The sequence below is a fragment of the Aphelocoma coerulescens genome, chromosome 2 (assembly GCF_041296385.1).
Source record: "Aphelocoma coerulescens isolate FSJ_1873_10779 chromosome 2, UR_Acoe_1.0, whole genome shotgun sequence".
Lineage (NCBI taxonomy): Eukaryota > Metazoa > Chordata > Aves > Passeriformes > Corvidae > Aphelocoma > Aphelocoma coerulescens.
The window spans coordinates 140,644,685-140,663,753 of record NC_091015.1 but is presented as its reverse complement, the minus strand read 5'-3'; the positions used below and the strand labels follow the sequence as shown (position 1 = coordinate 140,663,753).

The 19,069-nt window shown below is 39.6% G+C and overlaps 1 protein-coding gene across 1 annotated transcript; it reads right to left on the bottom strand.

Annotated features, from left to right (window-relative positions):
- Nucleotides 1-808: 808 nt before the first annotated feature.
- On the bottom strand, nt 809-18,784 carry LOC138105275 (carbonic anhydrase 2). Its single transcript, XM_069005036.1, has 7 exons — nt 18,629-18,784; nt 17,932-18,129; nt 7,519-7,637; nt 6,006-6,098; nt 5,167-5,229; nt 3,976-4,131; nt 809-1,663 (listed from the first exon to the last, which is right to left on the bottom strand). The coding sequence occupies exons 1-7, from the start codon at nt 18,660-18,662 to the stop codon at nt 1,544-1,546; spliced, it is 783 nt and encodes a 260-aa protein (XP_068861137.1). The 5' UTR covers nt 18,663-18,784; the 3' UTR covers nt 809-1,543.
- Nucleotides 18,785-19,069: the final 285 nt, after the last annotated feature.

The following is a 19,069-nucleotide window of genomic DNA, read 5'->3' as shown; positions in this document are numbered from 1 at the left end:
AAGCCACAATGAATTGGATCTGTAATTCCCATCATAGAGGTGTAACCTCTCTTGCAGTCCTTAGGAAGAATGCATAGCACTCATGCCAGGGGATAGGCGATGCTTAGAGTCAGAAAGGTACTGAAACACTCAATGTGAATTTGACAGTATAGTTGGTGTAGCAAGAGAAAAGTACCTATGTAGCTCCATGGGGAAAAAAAATGAACTTAGAACAACTAACCTGTGTCAAAATAACATTTGTTTTTTCTGTTTTCTGGTTTGGTTTTTTTTTTTTTTGTGTAGGGTTGGAGGGTGGGCATTTTAAATATGGAAGCTTTTCAAAGGTTGAGATTTGACAGGGTTTTCTGAAGATCTCTGTATGCATTTTGAGATGGCTTCAACTCCATCTCACACATTTCAAGGTCCAGGTGCTTCAGAACATAGCCTGCCCAACTGATACCTTATAAATTACAAAGTGATTCTTGATGGGGTAGCAAACTCATAATAAATTAACTTAGAAACTAGGACCAGAATCTAATGAGCCCATTCTTCAGTATAATTTTGTTCAAAAGTTTTGTGAGAGCATCTTTCATTATACATTCAACTTTGATAATTTGTAGTGATTGCTTAAAATTAACACTTCCTTCTGCTATCACAGAGAAGATACTTAGAGAAAATTTCTTAACATACCATATAGTCTTGCATTCATGTTCAGTATCACTGAAGTTGATTCCCAATGTGTATGTTTAGTAATTATGTTTAATATGCAACCATGTGAACAGATTAGTGACTCCTTACCGGAATTAAAATAACAGTAGGGAAGCCAAGATAGAAGTATAGATTTATTAGAGATGTTATCTAAAATACAATATTATTTTCCTTTTTAAATTAGAACATATATTATTTCAATGAAAAGGTATTTTGTATTATTTCTATGGTAATAATAACTTTTAAAGATAACATTTAATTTAGAACATTTTTAATTAAAAAACCCAACACTACCATTAAGACATAACTAAGGTTGTTGACAGCATGGGTAAAAATGCAAAACAGTCTCAAAAATATTTACATGTCAGTTTCTTAAAATCTAAGAAGTCTAATTCTAAATATTCATTTTGCTTAATTTTCTGAAAATACTTTTTTTTCTAAATAATAGCTAGATTCTGTATTCCTGTGCTTCTTACAAAGCTTCAAGTTATCGTTAGTTACCTGTACTATCACACCAGTGGATGAGGTTTCTTAAAATGGCTTATTTTGCTACCACCATATCCTCTCCCAAGTAGCCAACATCCTATTATACCAAAGTGTCAGTCACAGTAATAGTCACCAAAATGCACACAGCCACCCACCCCCTGCCTCCCCCAACCCCACACCTTAAGAACCCTTTCCCACTTGGCCAAGAGCCTTTCACATTTCATTAGCTGGCATTTCAGATGCAGAGCAAAAGAAAGAATGGATCTGGGAGACAAGAAGTTGCCTGGGCACGCATGGCAAAGTTTGATTTGGGCTTAGCAAAAGGGGCTCCTCACAAACACAGCAATTCCTAACACTCTCAGCACTGAGGTTACTGGAAGGAAGCTCTGACTTCTCTGCTCTTCAAAGGCTGACACGGGCGCCAGTTGTCCACCATATGGCACACGGGCTCATTCTCAGCATTGAAGCAAAGGCCACGGAGTTTGCACATCTGTGGGAAAAGGCAAAAATATCCTCAAAAGTGTCCTCTCACTTCAGCAGGATTTTTTGAAAACTACACATCTTGGTCTGAACCAGAGCTCCAACTAAACAGTTTTGCCAGGACCAGTAGTCTAGAGATGGTATCAGCACCCACGTGTCTGTATTTCATCCACACCATTTCCTGCCTCGACACAGGCATGAAATATCTGTCCACAAAATACTGTTGCAAGAACAACTATGAAAGCCCAGAAAACAAGGACATAGGCACACATTTTCTGAACTCCACAAGCAAAGAGTTGTTTGTTCTTGATCCAGACCTGAACTGAAATACTTTCAGAGTCCTCTGCAAGTTGTACAGTTTTGGCCTTTTTTTTTTTTCAGTCCACTTGAAATAATAATAATTTCAAAAGGCCTTACCCTTGGGTAAAAATAAAGCTGTTGAATAAATTCAAGTTATCTTGATTTTCAAATGCTGTGAGAGGGGAAAACTGCTTCACATCAATAGGAGCATACTGTATAGTTGTGGTACTTGTTCTTAAAGTACAATTGGTGTTTGCACAATCTGATGTAACAAAAGCACCTTTATGTCTAAATAGGCATCTCCAAAGCTCATTAAAAAGACTGTGCCAAAATAGTAACCCACCCCAAACATGATCTCACACAGAGAGGTGGAAGTGCTGATAAATATACGTAGGTGGGAGACAGGATTTCCTACGAGTCAGGCTCTAGACCAGGTTTTTCCTCATTCAAGGAAAAATGCCCTCAGCAGTGATCTGTCTCCCCTGGACTTTACCTTCAGGACCAATCAGAACAAATTTCAGAGCTCAACCTCTGCCAGGAACTGCTGTGCCACTACAACAAATGATAACAGGCCTGCTACACCCTGCTGTTACATCCAGCTTCTATCTGTCTTTGGAAAACCTATCCATCTTAAACCTTGCATCAATACTCTGATATATGGTTTCTTGTTTTGATCAGTTTGAGAATGAAAAGGCAAACTGCCAGACAGTGTGGAAATGTTGATGGTAATAGGGAGGGATGAGTGGGGGAGAAACAAGTGGTGTCTTTTACCACTTGTAGGTGGTTGAAGTAGGTATAGTAGAAAAAACCCACTATTTTGGCGAGTGTGCTCCTGCCTTATAATAAAAGTGTATTTGCAAGATTGGAATTATCAACAGCAACAGGAATAGCCTGAAATAAGTAAATAGTGTCAACATTAGCGCTCCCTTGCAGTTTACTAATGGCAATCAATCACTGCTATAGTTATTACTTCCAATAGTTACTCCTCATCACATATTCTATCTTTTATTATGTTAAGTTCCACAACAGCTCAGTTGCATTTTCTTTCACATCAGCAGAATAAACCCCCTAGAATTAGGTGCGGATTGTTAGCATCTCTGTCACCAATAACAGAGACTTAAGAATTTGAAGGTTAAACTAAAGCCCTTCAGGGCTAGTTTGTATTTATAGGCTCTAGAATCTATTTATAGCTCTCAAGCACACATATCTGAACCCAAGAATGGAAACTTGCCTATACGTAATTTCATTAATGGATGGCACAGAAAGCTAGGGCCAAGAGGGATTTAAACTGCACAAGCTTCTTCCTACTAGGAAGAATATCCTTCTCAGGCTGGTCAACAGAGTATTTTCTTAGGCAGCAGACTTCTGGAATCTGCAAGTTTTGCCTCTTCCAAACAATGGGAGCTTTGTTAGCATCATCACAATTCTGCGTAGGACTTCCCAGTCTGTTCTGTGACAAATAGAACTTGCAAAAAGAGCTCTGTGTCCTGGAAGTGCTGGAAAAATCAACAGACCAACTACAGCTCTACATGTGAGACTGTGGATGCAGCACACGTGCTCCCCAGGTGCTTAGTAAACCTGGTATTTTCAGGGCAAGTACACCCAGAGAGGTGATTGCATGTACAGCGAACCTGCTGATGCTCACAACACACGCTAGACTAACTCCGCATGTGCAAATGGTCCTTTCATGCATGCCTCAGTTTTACCGTATGACAGCTCTAACCATACATCCGGAAAATATCTGATACAATTCTTTAAAATTCCCTCCCCTATCTTCCCTAGAGTGTCCAAATAGAGGACAGCCTTACATTCTCCAGCAAACTCTACATCCACAGGCAGAAGCAGTGTCCTGTCAGAAGAGGATTACCACTTCAGATAGGGATTTCTGACATGTGATGCTAGCTAATACCCTGCACAGCTCTGCAGTAACACTGCCTCTTCACAGATCACCTAATGGGCTGAACTGAAGCCATCAGTGTAACTCCAGTACACATCTACTGGCACCATCCATTGGAAACCTACCTGCTCAGAGCTCACAGTGATGGGCTCCTTCAGAACATGCCAGGTCACACATTCAAGCAGCGGTGGAGTGGTCAGTGAGCCAGGGTATGTCCAGTAGTCTCTGCATGCAGGAAGGAGTCCAGTGGGGTCAAAATTTGTGAAGGAAGCTTGCTTTCCCTACAATAAAGTAAGCAGATGGGCTGATGTCAGGAAGAGACCACAACACACACTGGGACTGCAGTAGTGAAGTCTCCTAGGAAAGCTCTATATTTGGAGGAAGGCAGAAATGGAATTTGGTATCAAGTGTTGCATGCCAACTATAGTATATTTGGGATTAAATACTCTCAGCAATGTATTTCTTACAAGATTTTCAAGATATTATTTCTCATACCAGATGCTGCCTTTATGTTCCTTGGTCTTAGAGATAAGATTTGACCTTGCTTGAAAAACAGTGAGATTTCAGATGCCACATACATTGATTGCACTGGAAACACAGAACCTGTGAGACCTGTTGAAGAGCCCATTACAGTAAACAGCAATATCCATTTACCTCAAAGGGAGCCTGATGAGAAAGATGACAGCACAGTCTCCTTTTTTACCTTTCCTGTCCACATTTCTCATTGGTACAGGCCTTTACCCACTATGAAGGTACCTAGTTACTCACTAAGTTTCTCATTACTCAGCACACTAAGACCACATACACGCCATACACAATATTTAAAATACAGAAAGCCTTTTTTTTTCCGTAAATTATATATCCTGATCAAACTGTTTATCTAAACTCTCTCTAGAAACAGCCAAGAGAAGCATGTTCTCTTGGAAAAAGGAAATTTAGGCCACAGATGCACAGATTAGGGGAAATGCCTTTTCCATCTGTTACCACCAACTAGAAAGGGAACCTAGGAAAGTACTTCAGATTAGGAAGATAAATCCTACCTTACAGGTTTAAATACAGTTAAAAGACAGAGAAATCTAATCACAAAGATAGGAAATGATCACCATTTCTAGTACTCCACGCTCTCTACCTCAACTTCATTCCAATCTGTTTTGTTTTTAGGATTATAGGAGTGCCTGTGCTGATGGCAGGAAGAGTTGTTTTACTTTCATACATGCAGCAGGCTGGAAGAAATTTTTTTAAAAAAATCTACTTTCTAAAGAAGGTAACATAGCGCAGTTGTGATAGGTGTCAATCACTGCAGACAGAAATGTTACCTTGGTTTGAATGGAGCTCAGAGCATCCACAACCTTCTGCATCTCGGGCTTGGCATTTCCCACCTGTAACACAAACCATATGAAAATAAAAATCACTAGGCATTCTCATTACACCTTTAGTTTTCTGTTACAGTTCTTAAGGAAACTTTTTTCCAGCGGCATTTCATTACATAATAGGAGTATTACAGCATAAGAGACTAAAACAGTCTCTGTAAAATCATGCCAGTTGACAGTGAGCACAAACAGGTCAGCCAAGGACATTGGACAGAATAAAGCTATTTTCATTTACAGTGTGTGGATTTATTTTTGGACCTAAGCTGTTCTTCTTTTATGGAAGTCACACTCCTAATAAAATAGTCACCCTCAGTGAGGCCAGGATGGAGTACTACATACTGCTGGAGCACAGACACCTCCTCCAGCTAGCTGTGAAGGCAATTCAACTAAGACAAAACACTCTGGCCATTTAACAAAGACAAGAAAAGGAAAACAGGTGTTATTTAGGCCGGTGACACTGCAGATTCATACACATAACTTGGTCAGTTATGCACATCCCCTTTCACTGGTAAGGGTTATGGTAGCATCACTGTCTTGATGAAGGCAAGAATGCTGCTACAGGGCTGCAACAGTGATGGATGGCAGTCATAGTCCATGGCTAGTGTACAATTTTTATAGGTAAAGTAAGGTAAGAATTTGGAGCACCACCTAGATGGCTATGGATTTAGGCAGTATAACATAACACAATGCTGCCTTATTCTCTGTTTTCTGCTCTTAGGTTCCCCCCCCCCCACAACACAATGAACATGATGGACAAATAATACAAAAGAAAAAGTTTAACAAACCTTCATGAAGATGCCCACCACAGCTAAACCATCAGGATGCTTCACAGCTTCAGCAAATTTACCATATTTTACATTCCAGTGAACAATATGGAGCTAGGAGCAAGAAAACAAGAAGCACCTTTGAAGATGATATTCCATCCAGAATACTTCAAAAATGAAGATGCAGGGAAGTAATTTATTAAAAGCAAGATGGTGTTTTACTGCTGAGGTTTGAAAGCTTTTGTGTACAGTTAAGAATTTGTTGAATTATTTATCTAAATTGAAGGTTCATTTATTCAAAGATATTTATGTAATGTATTTAATTTTGCTTCTCAGTCCTATTTCCAGATGAGTTTTAAAGGCAAGCTGTGGCTGTAACAGGAGCTTCACTAGATGAAAAGCAGAATGATATCTTCAGCATAAGTTTTTCTTCACTTACAGCCTGCAGGATTCTGATGTAGTACTTTAATGCTATATATCCTGGAGTTCTTACCACATTGACATACATTGCCAGTGTCAGAAGAGGCAGAGGAGACACATTAACTATAGATTTGACTCACAATTTGAAAGTTTGTTTTTTTTTTTTTAAATCAGTCCTGTCCTTTTCTGGAAAGACTTGGAAAAGAATATGAAGTGAGTCTCCAGGTCATGTTAACCAGGACCTTACTTTCTTTTTAATTTCTGAGTTATTTTTAATTTAAGTTCATCAGGCTGTTTCCCCACATCTGCAAGTCAAGTTGAACAAGTCCATTATGGTACTGTGTGAGACAGAAGGCAGTTTCAAGTTTCTCAGGTAAGACAAAAGCTACTTCTACCTCATGAAAAAGCAGCAGAGCCAATGAATTTGTGGGGCCATTTCGTTTATCTGTCAATGCAAACCACAGGTATGTTCCACAAATGTGTATTTATGAATATATTTTATAAGTCTGTCACAGCACCCAGAGGCAGATTCCTAAACAGGGGACAAGGAAAGGTGGGATGGAAGGCACTGAAGTCACTCAGTTTCGGTAGTCAGACTGTAAAATGGAGTCTTAAGTGCTCCGAGGGACAGCTGGAGTCACAAGGGTATCACAAAGAGTGCCTGTAAAATCTCAATTTGCTGTCTGCCCTCTTTACAGCTGCCTTTCATTCTTTGCTACCAAAATATGAAAATATCCACCCCAAAATTATTCTGCTGCTTTTATAAATACCTCTGATGTTAAAAATTGAAGCCAGGAAAAGAGGATGTGTATGTACAGAGGTGCTGCAATTCTATTTCTTTGTAATTTCCAAGAGTCACTAAGAAAGCAGGGAAAAAACAGGTATTATTAATGTGGGGTTTTCTGCTTTTCTTTGACATGGAGTAGCTGAGAAAAGTATTGCAATTCTAATCTCTGTTCTTGCAAGGAGTATGTTCTAAGGTGGCATCATACCAAAATCTTCTATGGTAACCTCCTATGAAGATCTGTAGAGAAGGTGCTACTGTGGTGAAAGACTTAATAAAACCTCCACCTCATTATACAAAGAAGACTGGAGAAGGTAAAGCAGGTCCTACCTCTGCATCATACTTCACACCATCCACAGTGTGCTCAGACCCCTGGCCATCACAGGATCCCCAGTGAATGTGAAACTGCACAAGCCTGTAGACTCCATCCAGCGCTCCTCCTTGCAGCACTGCAAAGCAAAGAGGCTTTATTAGCAACTCCCATAACTTTTGTTATCAAGTCTCCCTTCAAACTGAAACAGTTATCTCAAGTCTTCCACGTGATCTACAGTCATTGCATGCTGCCATGCTACTCCAGATCATCCTCAATGGTACATTACTGCAATACACCAAAATCAACAATAAGTGCATAAAAACATAAGTGACTTTACAGTGAGCATCTCATCAGCAATATAACAGGCATGCTAGTATTACAAGTGATGAGGGAAGATGTAACTTTTCTGTCACCAAATAGATAAAAAAAGCCCTTTGTAAGAGGCCCACATAGAATTTTTCTAAGGAAGTACATTTGAAGACCCAATCATCTTTCATGTACTCTGTCCTTTCATTTTAGACACTTCATCCATTTAGGCCTTAATCCTGCAAATCCTGTGGCAGACTGGATTGAGTGAAATGTTTTTGGTTCCAAATTAAACCTGAACACCTGTTAGCAATGGGTTGCAGCAAGGTAAAGCAACAGGCACAGGACAAGACAGTGCAGAGATGTGAATTCAAATCTCTTGTCCTTCCCATTGTGGTAAAAATGGCAATGCCTACATGGGCAGATTTTTTTAAACATGGATTGGAAACGAGTTGCTTATTTATGCTCTCCATTATGTGGCACTACTTGTGCTATGGGACTGCTCCAAGTGAAGTGCCCAGCCACACTTTGAATTCTGCAAGAGCAAGCTCCCTTATTCTGTAAGTTTTACCCTTCTACTCAAAACTGTGACCAATCACCATTACGATATGCAGGATCAAGCCTTACCACTGCAAAATGCTCAGGGCACAGACAATGTCTCCTCCAGTGCAGCATAAAGCACAGAATAATAACAAATAGTTATATTAAACAGAACTATTTATCTAAGCTATCAGAGCAAGGTTTCACACTGGTTTGTGGTTTGGTTGGGGATTTTTTCTTTTATTTTTTTTGCCTGAGCATCTCAAATCCAAATTCAAAATTAACACTTTAACTTATTAATATTAAAAAGTTTAAAAACAAAAAGTAACTTGAAGTGTTAAGATATTTTTAAGAGACCAATTTCTCTCTATAAATATATATAATAAAGTGACAGAAGAGTGTTGACATCAGATACTACATGTAAGTGTGCTCTGTGTATGTGCCACAAAATGATTCTGTGGAGTAAAGATGCTTTCCTCTCAGTCTGCAATTAGTCTAGACACTAGCACAATACGTGCATGTGTGAAAACATACATCAAATGCTGATTGGAAAAGGTGGCTGCATGTTCAGGTTTGAAAAAGTCCCATTATTTACAAGCATGGACAACATCAGCCGTGGATATAAACAGTTAAGGTGAGAAGGATTTCACTAAAAATTTGCAATACATGAAAACGAAATAAGATTTCTTAAAAATACATTAGTTTCCACCAGTGCTCCCTACACATGCAAAATTTGGGTTCACTGGACAAATCTTGCATTTGCCTGGGGCTCCTTTGGTAAATATATTTAGAAGTTTCCCAACATGTATTTTATTTGAAAATCACGAATCTATGTTCCACTGCAGCCTTTGTAATTTCCAATACTGTAGCCAACAGACTAGGACTTTCCCTACCTACTTCCACACTGTGTGATCCAAAGAAGAATGGCTACTTAAAGTAATCAAATAGGAACATATCTTACTCTACTTTACATTTCTGCATGTGCTAGTTGCCAAGAAGCATAACTGTTTCAAGCACAAGACTAAAAATCTGAGTACTTTTTCAGAATGGCAGCTGTAAATGGGCATTAGCTCCTTTTGGAAATGAAGTAACTGGCTCCTGTGTCTTTACAGATGCAAAATCATTTAATCCATACAATATTGTGTCTCATTTTAAAATGATGCCATGGAGTTGCAAAGTTTCAGTTTCAGTTCCTTTAGCTCGTGGTCTTGCTGGTCCCTGCAGATACAAATGGACTGAGGTTCCACCACTCCTTCACCTCAGAAAGCACTAGCACAGCACAGGTTAATCTGCCATTATTAATCAATGGAAAGCATGCTGAAAAGCAGAAACATGCAACGTTCTTGAATTCATTTACAGTGTTATTTCTCTACACAGAGTTTGCTATAGTCTCAAAAACCCAAAAGATGCAGAAAAATCTCTTTGCAGTTTTTGCTTACTTTTCTCATTCTGTGGTTCTCAAATCCAGCACTAGCTTATTTTGACTCACAGCAGAGCATTCAAAGAAAGTAATAATTAGATTAGTGCGAATGAATACAAATTCAGCAGGCTTAATTACAGAACAGCCCTCTTGTTCTAGCCTATATTAAGCAGTTATTTTATTTTTAATACTTTTCAGCCTTTCCAAAGAAGTAAAATTTAAAACTAAACTTAAAAGGCAAAATATAAATGATAGAACTGCTTTTTTCTTCATAACTAGCTTTTTAAACCATAAATAAATGTTACCAGCTTTTGCAACATAAAAGTTCAGAGAATCAGAACAACATTCACACCAGCAACTTCCCTGTCTTTGTTCCATGTGACAGGAATATCAACTCGAGGCTACACTGAAAAGAAGCCTAACCTTTCCATCCCCTTTTTAAAAAGGATGGGGAAGATCTGATCCATATTTGAGCACCTCATCATGAGCTCCCTTACTTTTGAAATTAGTATTAGTGAAAACCATCCTGAAAATACATATGTAGCTGTGATCCCTTCTGTTTTATAACACAGCTTCAGATGCAATGCTGTCTGAAGACAGCACAAGATGAGCTGAAAAAAAGTTATTTTCTCACAGATTTCATCTACTCAAGACAGTTTACATCATAACCTGGTCTTGTGTTACAGCCCAAGACCTGACAGCTTGACAGTGCCCGTTTTTCTTTTCCACTATTAGATACATTAGACAAGTTTGGAGCTACTTTCTTTAGATTAAGAAATGGTAACTGTTTTCCCATTACCATTTTATCTTCTACCCTTTACTGGAGAAGTTATTCTAATATAACATCCAGTAATTATATTTCACTGTTAAATGATCGCATAACATGGCCTGAATTAGGTGCATGTAAGTATTAGCAGCACTAATTCAGAAAGTCAAATAACCACACAAACCCTTCCATTTATGTGACTTATACCAACTGTGGGATTTCTTGGATACAGAAGGTGAAGTTGATTTGACTCATTTACACTTTCTTGGGATATCTGAAAACACACAGAAATCAAAGGGCATTTTGTTGTGTCAGGTACAGCTGTTTACTGAGGCTACACACCTTCCCTCTTCTATTTAAAGGCAAGTTGATGGGCAGTCATCCTTCCAATGTAAAACAGAACAGCCTTGTGAAAAATACTGTGGATCAGTGCATACCTTTTTTCAGAAAGTGGCAGCATCCACATCTAAATTTTTGCAGGAATACTGTGGGAATTACCATTTTTCAGCTAACTCCCATGGGATGCTCTCTTATACAGAGCAAAAGACTAATAAAACTCATCAAGCCAATAAACATGTCAAAGGAATTATCAAAATGGAGGAACTACAAGATTGTTTAATTTGATTTCCTTCCTGTCATACAAATTAGTGTGACAAGAAAAAATATTACTGTAAAGTTTGTTAATCTGAGAAAATGCAGAATGAGAAAATGTTCTTCAAATGACAATCATTGACAACAAAGCTCCTTCCAGTAGCTGAAATAATTGGTCCACTAGAGCACAGTAGATGTCCAAAGCTCCAAACTTGGAGAATTAATTCTAATTGAGATTCTGCCAAACAAAAACCCAGCAGCAGGACATTTCAGGCATCTACCTTTGAGAACAGCCCTCTTGCACACACATTGCTTTAGCACAAAGAAAACCATGATGTCTATCAGCCTACAGTAGATGTGCACATGTGAATAACATTCTAGGAATATGTTTATGTAAACATATGCATAGTACATACTTTAATGTTAATATTTTGTAAGCTTTTGTGTATACAGAGATATCTGTACAATGGAAAACAGAACTTGAAGAGACAAAGCAGATGAAGCATTACTTGAGGAAAGAAAAAAAACCTACTTGAGCACCATGTACTATTAATGACATGAAAAAGGTTCTTATGAGGATGCTCAGGAATTAGCCTTGTGCTCTTATGCAAGGATGGGCTTTCTCATCTGACAGACTAGAGTTCAGTTAGGGTGAGTTGTCACTTCCGTGAAATGTGGAGTACAAAGAGTCACATTTCGTGAGATGTTTCCTTCTTCATGTTATCGCTTTCAGACATTCCTCCTAGGATGCTGTATCATGACAAGCAAGAAAAGCAAGACAGCATTGAAGCATCTGACTGTAGGGCTCATATTTACAGAAAACATCTGTAATTGGTTTCACTATGAGGAAAAAAAATTGGTATATGACGAGGGGAAAAAAAACCAAAACAAACCTACTTCTGACCTTGCTAGAAATTTAGCCTGATAAGGCTACAAGGATGTTCCACAGAGATAGACCAGAATGAAACGTCTGAAGACGTGCCTATCTGCAGCAGGTCAGTGGTTCCAATTCACCTCAGTTGAACTATTTCATTCAGACTGGGCAGCAGCCAGAAAGACTCTGACCTGCTTCAGGATACCAAGTCATTTAGGTTCTTAACATTCCTCCAACTGCCTGGGACAAGTAGAGCTTATTTCTCTTGTAGTCTCTTAAACAGAGATTCTCTGAGAATCGTAAGATGCTGTACTGAGTCTCTGACCAACCTTCAGCCCTCATATTTCACACTACACAGGCTGACAACAATTTAGGAACCAAGCTGGAAGCACTAAAATTCTCTTGAAAGTAACAGTTGGTTTAATTTCTGACAGTAATACTTAAATAATAATCCAGTGGCTCCTTACTGTACTGAAAATTGTGTACTGGACAGTGATCATACTACGTTGAGATCATAATGAAGGACTAACATACTCAAGGTGTGAGCATTGCCTCTAAGTATGCAGCAGTCCCTCATGCCTGTGAGTAAATAAACAAATTATCAGCTGGGAAGAGTGGTAATCATGACATCTGGCACACAGCTTCATTACATCTTAAAAATAAACTTTTCCAAGTGGCCCCAGCTGATAACAGCTGCCTAGTTTCTCCTGGTTTTGCATTAAAAGCGCATCTAGAGGACGAATTTGGCAAAAGGGAAGGAAGTTTCCAGGATTCCTAAATGCATAATCCAGGTCAAATTTCTGCTCAGAAGTTGCATGTTAAGATAAAACAAAGAAACAAACAACCCCTACCAACAAACAAAACACACAAACAAAAAAAAAACCCGAAACACCAAAAAACCCACCAACAAAACAACCCCATTCCAGCATAAATGAAGAAGGGCACTTTTGTGTTCTGTAAAGAAACTAAGACCTGAAACATGCAGGACTGATCTCAAGTCCTCTCATCTTCCTTTCCAGTTCCTGGAAATACTGGAGCTATTCAAGTCACTTGTTTACACACACTTTACAGCTTCTGGTGATCCCAGTTCACAGGAAAAATGACTTAAAGATCACATGCCCTTGAAACCTCTGACATTTTAGCCAAGCCATGCACAACATTACTTGTGACATAAGCAGGTGTCTGAATACAGTCCCCTGCACCTATAATCAATCAGGTCTCTTATTTCTGATCCCAAAGGATCAACACATTCACTGCTTAAGCTATATTGCACTGTGGACCTTCAATCCATGACCCTATACTGATGACATGCAGTATTGTTCTGGCACAGCTAATATTACATCTTTGGATCTGGGAAGCCTAAAAATAGACCAGTAGCAGTGACTTTGATTAAGAGTTGCGCCTTAAAGACAGCAGACCTACATGGTTCTGCTTCCATTTACCAATTTAGGTGGCAGTATAGGAAAAGAGCAACAGTGGCACTACTTTCAAAGAAAATCGCTGCCAACAGAGCGGTGCTAACGCACTGGCTCTTCAATAACCACTGTAACAAAATAGATTAGTTTATTTACAATGAGTCATAATTTAAGACAGCTGAAGTGTACACATTAGTATTTACAAGTATAGAAAGAATCAAGTAATATATTGGATTACAACTACTGAAAGAATCTCAAGGGAAGCTAGCATCAAGATGAATACAGTATTTTCATTTTCAAGGTCTTCTCATAATTTTTAAGTTCTACTATGACTTAATATTTGCAAAAATGTCAGGTTTACTTGGGACACTGACTTGAATTTCAATAGTCTTTCTAGCTCAGCAGCAAGGAGAAGGAAACAATTAAGAGACTTACCCACTAGAATAAATTACGAGCACATTTTGTAATGTCTCTAGAGTTTTTCACTATAGTTGCAATTCACTTCTGTCAGGTTCTACAGCTAAAATATGGTATTCTAACATTCTTGTTATAGAATAAATTCATGGCTGATTGACTTCTTTCTTTTATACGTTCATCAAACACTTGATCAGAAAATACAGAATACATAATCTACTGTTGTGAACATGTCTCATTTGAATTTCAGAGTTTAGATAAATTCTCAAACATTTTCTGCGAAAACTCACACAGAACACATTTTATGTATGTTACAAAATCTTTCAGGGTCTTGAGGGTTTTTTGAGTGAACTCACATCCTGTGGTTTTACGGCTCTGAGAAGTCACTGTTTACTTCTGTCTTCTAAAGTGAGGGAAACAATATGCAAGTCCTTACAGAAGACTAGAATGTGCAATGTTTAATATGATAAAAGAAGTACCCTTAATGAGACTCTTTGCTATAAAATTCCTAGATTACAGTAACCTCATTTTAAGAATTATCATCACCACATACTTCACTCATGCATGTAAGGTCTGGTCCCATTAGAAGAGTGGATGAACCTGAATTCAAAGTTTTATTCCCAGTGACACTTTTATCATAATGAATTTTTTCTGTCACAGTTAAGAAGAAATTTAAAAAATTAAAGAATCTTAGAGATGAATCCCTATAAATACTTCACCTTCAACTACTATTAAAAGACAGTGGACATGCAAATTAAGAAAGCAACTGCAAGAACCGAAGGAGAAGACTGACTAAGTAACAACTGAAAGGGGAAGTTCACAGTTCAGTTTCTACACACAAACCCAAGAAAGCATTCCAAAAGGCCCCAAGGATATAAGATAGAAAATACTATTTTATGTAAGGGACAAACATGGAATTTTTCCAAACAAAAAATGGTCATAAACATGGCAAAGCTGGCTTGTGAATATCCTTTGCATACACCATTTCTACCAACTAGTAACTGTGAAATATGAAGGGGATTTACTTTGGGAATTAACAGAGCCTTTACAAGTATATTCTGGAGTGTAACAGCTGTCACACAACCCAAGACAGTTGCTACAAGAACTGAAATCAAAGATTTGGAGGTAATTGCTTAGGAAGAGAGTTTTTCTAAGCATTGTTAGTAATATCTAGGCATATCTAAAAAAATTAACATGAAAGTAAAACAAATTCAGGTTCCAAAGCTATCAAAAAATCAATATAATTTCTCTGGTAGAAATTCATTTTAAGAGAAGACTGTATAGGTCATAAGCATAATTACAACCTGAATCAAGAGTTATGTCTTTAAAGCTCCACCGATTAATAAAGATATCTTCTGAAAGCAAAGAAGAAAACATTTTCTTCTGTGAAGTTACATCAGCCACATAAATTGCACATAAAGTTATTTTCGTTGAAAAAGCTGAACTTCTATTTTGCTTTCTTACTCAAAGTAATATAGATATCATTTTAAGGAATTCCAATTTTTCTTTTTGTTTTTCACAAATATGGGCAGAAGCTTCATACAACTTTCCTGATGCATACATGCAATGTAACAAATATACATTCTGCAGGAAAAATACCAAAATTTTTATTATTCTTATATCTACTTGCTCTCAATTGTAATCAACATTATCCACATTACATATTTTCTGAGCCAAAGAAATAAGTAACAGCTGCTTTCAGAGCATTTTATCCACATATACATTCTAGCTTTCTTACCTATTTTTATTGTGCTACTACTACCTGTTTGGGGCTTTTTTTTAACCGCAAGAAATCATTCCGTATACTCAGAAGAGCAGGAGTGATCAAACAGACATTAAGACCTAGAACTGCTGTTCAGTTTGCTTCAGTGTCATTAGTTACAAGGCTGAAGAGTCTTAAGGAAATGGATCTACTTTGCGTGCAGTTACTCATCCTGAAGATTATTCACAAACAGCGATCTTATTACTTCATTTTTGCGCCTACTACTACAGATAATTCATTACCACATATGGGACAGCTCATAGAAACAAGCAATACAACCTGTGGGAAGTATTTTCAGGATATTATTCCATTGTCTTCTGTAAAAAATACCAGCACATCACATAATCTCACATAGCTTCTCCATGTGACTGCTGCATGATGTCTAACCAAGAACTGGGGATGCATGTTTCAGTCTCAAATTCAGAATCAAGCAGATACAAGTAAAAGACAGCTCTATTTTGTGTAAGGAAAGTAGGTTACCTAGTTAACAGCATACAAATGAAGCCATTAAGTGTGCTGCCAGGTAGATTCTAAGCACTGTAAATTTCAGTAGGAAGTCTAGTACTGAATGATCCACCCTTACCTAGCTTCACAGATATCTGTTTAGTGGTTTTTGTTTCTAAAGAATAATAATTTTCTGATTCACTAATAGAGATACTGAGAATATTTCTGCTTGCATCTCCTATCCTCCCACTGAAAGCTGTGTCACTGTATATTTGTCAAAGGATCCCTGTCATAGATGTTCTGGTTCTGCACTGACTTCTCATAAAAAGCATTCTTTCTACAGACGTTTCTTTAAATTATTTTATGTTCCTGCCATTTTTTCCCCACAACCCAATTTTCACAGTTCTTTCCAGACTTAGGTACACACAAAGTGAACACAAGAGTTTTTTATACTGTGGAGACCTGAACCTGATTTCTTTGGGCTCAGTGAGAGAAGGATGGCAGCAGGAGCAGACTTGCATGTATATGGTACAAAAAGAATACCTTTTTTTGTACTCTGGATCATCTACCTTATTCTCCATGACACTGTTATATTGAACATGATGCAGCTCCTTTAGCTTCCCAGGGTTTCAGAAAAATAAACACTAAGAGGTCAGAATACCTTTTTCCTCTCTTTTTAAAATCCATACAAATATTAATGTTGATGCTCTTTGCAAATTATATATGGACCTATGTGTATTTATGCAACTGTTAACACTTATATCTGACCACTTAATATTGTTCAGCATAAAGACTATAATTAACATACAAAGTCAAATTCTTAGAGCACTGCTGAATGTCTGTTATACTGTTGTATTACATTAGTTACAAAAATCTCATATTTTTAGTAGGCACAGATCATTTAGTTTCAGCACCATTCCCTAAATGACATGGCCAACAAAACACTTAGGAAAAATAGGACACTTGCTCGAGCAAGTTAAATCAGGCACTGTCTATAGAGAAGGCAGTGACTTACAACAGGATTGTTTTTGTTGTCGAAATTAAAAATAAAGGCACATTCATTGTGGCAGGGCGATCATTTCTGCAAATGCAGCCAGATGAAAAACTACAGTTAAAGACAACCTACTAAACCCTTGTTGCAAGGACAGCTTGGATTCAGCCTGTCCATCAGAAAGGCCATTCCTTTCAGTAAGGATTACTTATGGTTTGCTGGTTTCAGTGCTTTATTTAACCATACAACACAATGAACAGCAAGACACTGTGGACCGACCGCCTGCTACAAACTTTGTAGCAATGCATCAGACACTTTATCTAGAAAGCCCAGCATCAAGAAATTTCAGCGATAATGTTTTTTCTGAATTACAAAAGAACAAAGAGGTATTTTCTAATCACTCCTCTGTTTCTGTACTAACCTGGGAACATACTGGCTTCAGAAATGTGAAATATTTTGATAACCAAAGAAACTATTTCCAAAGTATTTCCACTTCAAATTCTTAACTGTAATCCTTTGCTATTCTAAGACAAATTTTTCCTACAATGTATTTTGCCTCTTCTTTTAACCATTTGATCAGTAGCTTATGATAACCCATGCCTAAAATTATTCTTGTCAAATACTTTTAAATTTTTTTCTTTCCACAGCCAAGTCCTTATCCAGATCCTTTTGATTTATACAAAAATAAAACAATTCACTTCACTGGAGTTTAGCTGCTCAGATAGCCTTAGTTTTCTTTTAACAGGATCTCAGTTTCCTGTTTGCCTAATCCTCACCTTACAGAAGCCAGAACATTTTGGTATGTTTTCATCCTTAGAAAGCCTTTACGGATTTCGTGTGTATTTTAGTAGGAATCTTAGTAGCAATTTCTGCGATTCCCCTCCTGCACACGAATGTGAGGTCTCACCTGACTTGTCGGAAGAATCATCAAACTCCACGTTGAAGGAGTGCCCATTGTTGACGATGCTTCTGGCCGTGCTGGCATCATAACTGAAGTTGAGAGGCTTCAGAGAGGAGTCATACTTGGCGGACTTGCTGCAAATGTCAATAGGGGACTGGCGCTCTCCATTGGCGATGGGAAAATGCTCATGCCAGTGAGCGGGTCCTGCAAGACAGCGGAAAGAAACTCAGTGGGAAAAGACAAAGTTCGGGGGATATAAACCCTCCCTCTGGGAAACGGAATGTTCAAACACCAGCCCTTTAACCGCGTACCACTTGGGAGGGCTGGCGGTAGCGGCAGCACAGGCGAGCGAAGATCCCACCTGGGCACCGAAGCACCCGGCAGCCTCACAGCCTCGGTGGCCGAGGCGGGGGCTGTACCGGGGAGTCCTCGGGGCGACCCTGTCCTGTGGAGTAGCGCCCGTCACTCCCTTCCCGAAGTGAAGGAATGTCATCAAGGAAGCAGGAGATGCTCCGGCACAGCGTGCGGAGCGCCGGACGGGCTGCCCGGGCGCAGGTGCATTTCAAGGTTACGATAAAAAAGCGCCACCGAGCTCACTGCCGCTTCGAGCAAGGGCTCCGCGGGGCAGCAGCGGGCACGTTACGGGCGCGGCTGCCGGGGACCTGCCGGCAGGTGTCCTGCACCGCCGGGCACTCACACTCACCGTCGTGGCTGCCGTATCCCCAGTGGTGGGACATGGTGCGCGGCCCTGCTCTGCCCGCGGAGGCTGTCACAGCGCCGTGGCCCCAGCACGCTCTCAGGAGCTTTTATAGGCTCCCGCCAACTCCATGCCCTTCTCGGCGGCCGGAGGAGGGGTGGGGAGTGAGGGCGAGGGCGGAGGGAGACTCCGCTGGGGGCGGAGAGAGCGGTCCCTTATAATCCGCGGTCGGCGGCGGAGCTGTGGCGGGCCCGGCGAACAGCGCCCTCCGCAGGCGGGCGGGGGGCGGGCGGCGCTATGCGGTCCGGTGCGGCCGCGGGCAGCGCGGGCCGCCCTCCGCGCTGCCGCCCTCCCCGCTGCCGCCCTCCCCGCTGCCGCCGTCCCTCCGCGCATCGCGCACCTGCGGGCGGTGCGCGGGCACTGCGGGGCGCCGTGACCTTGGGAGGA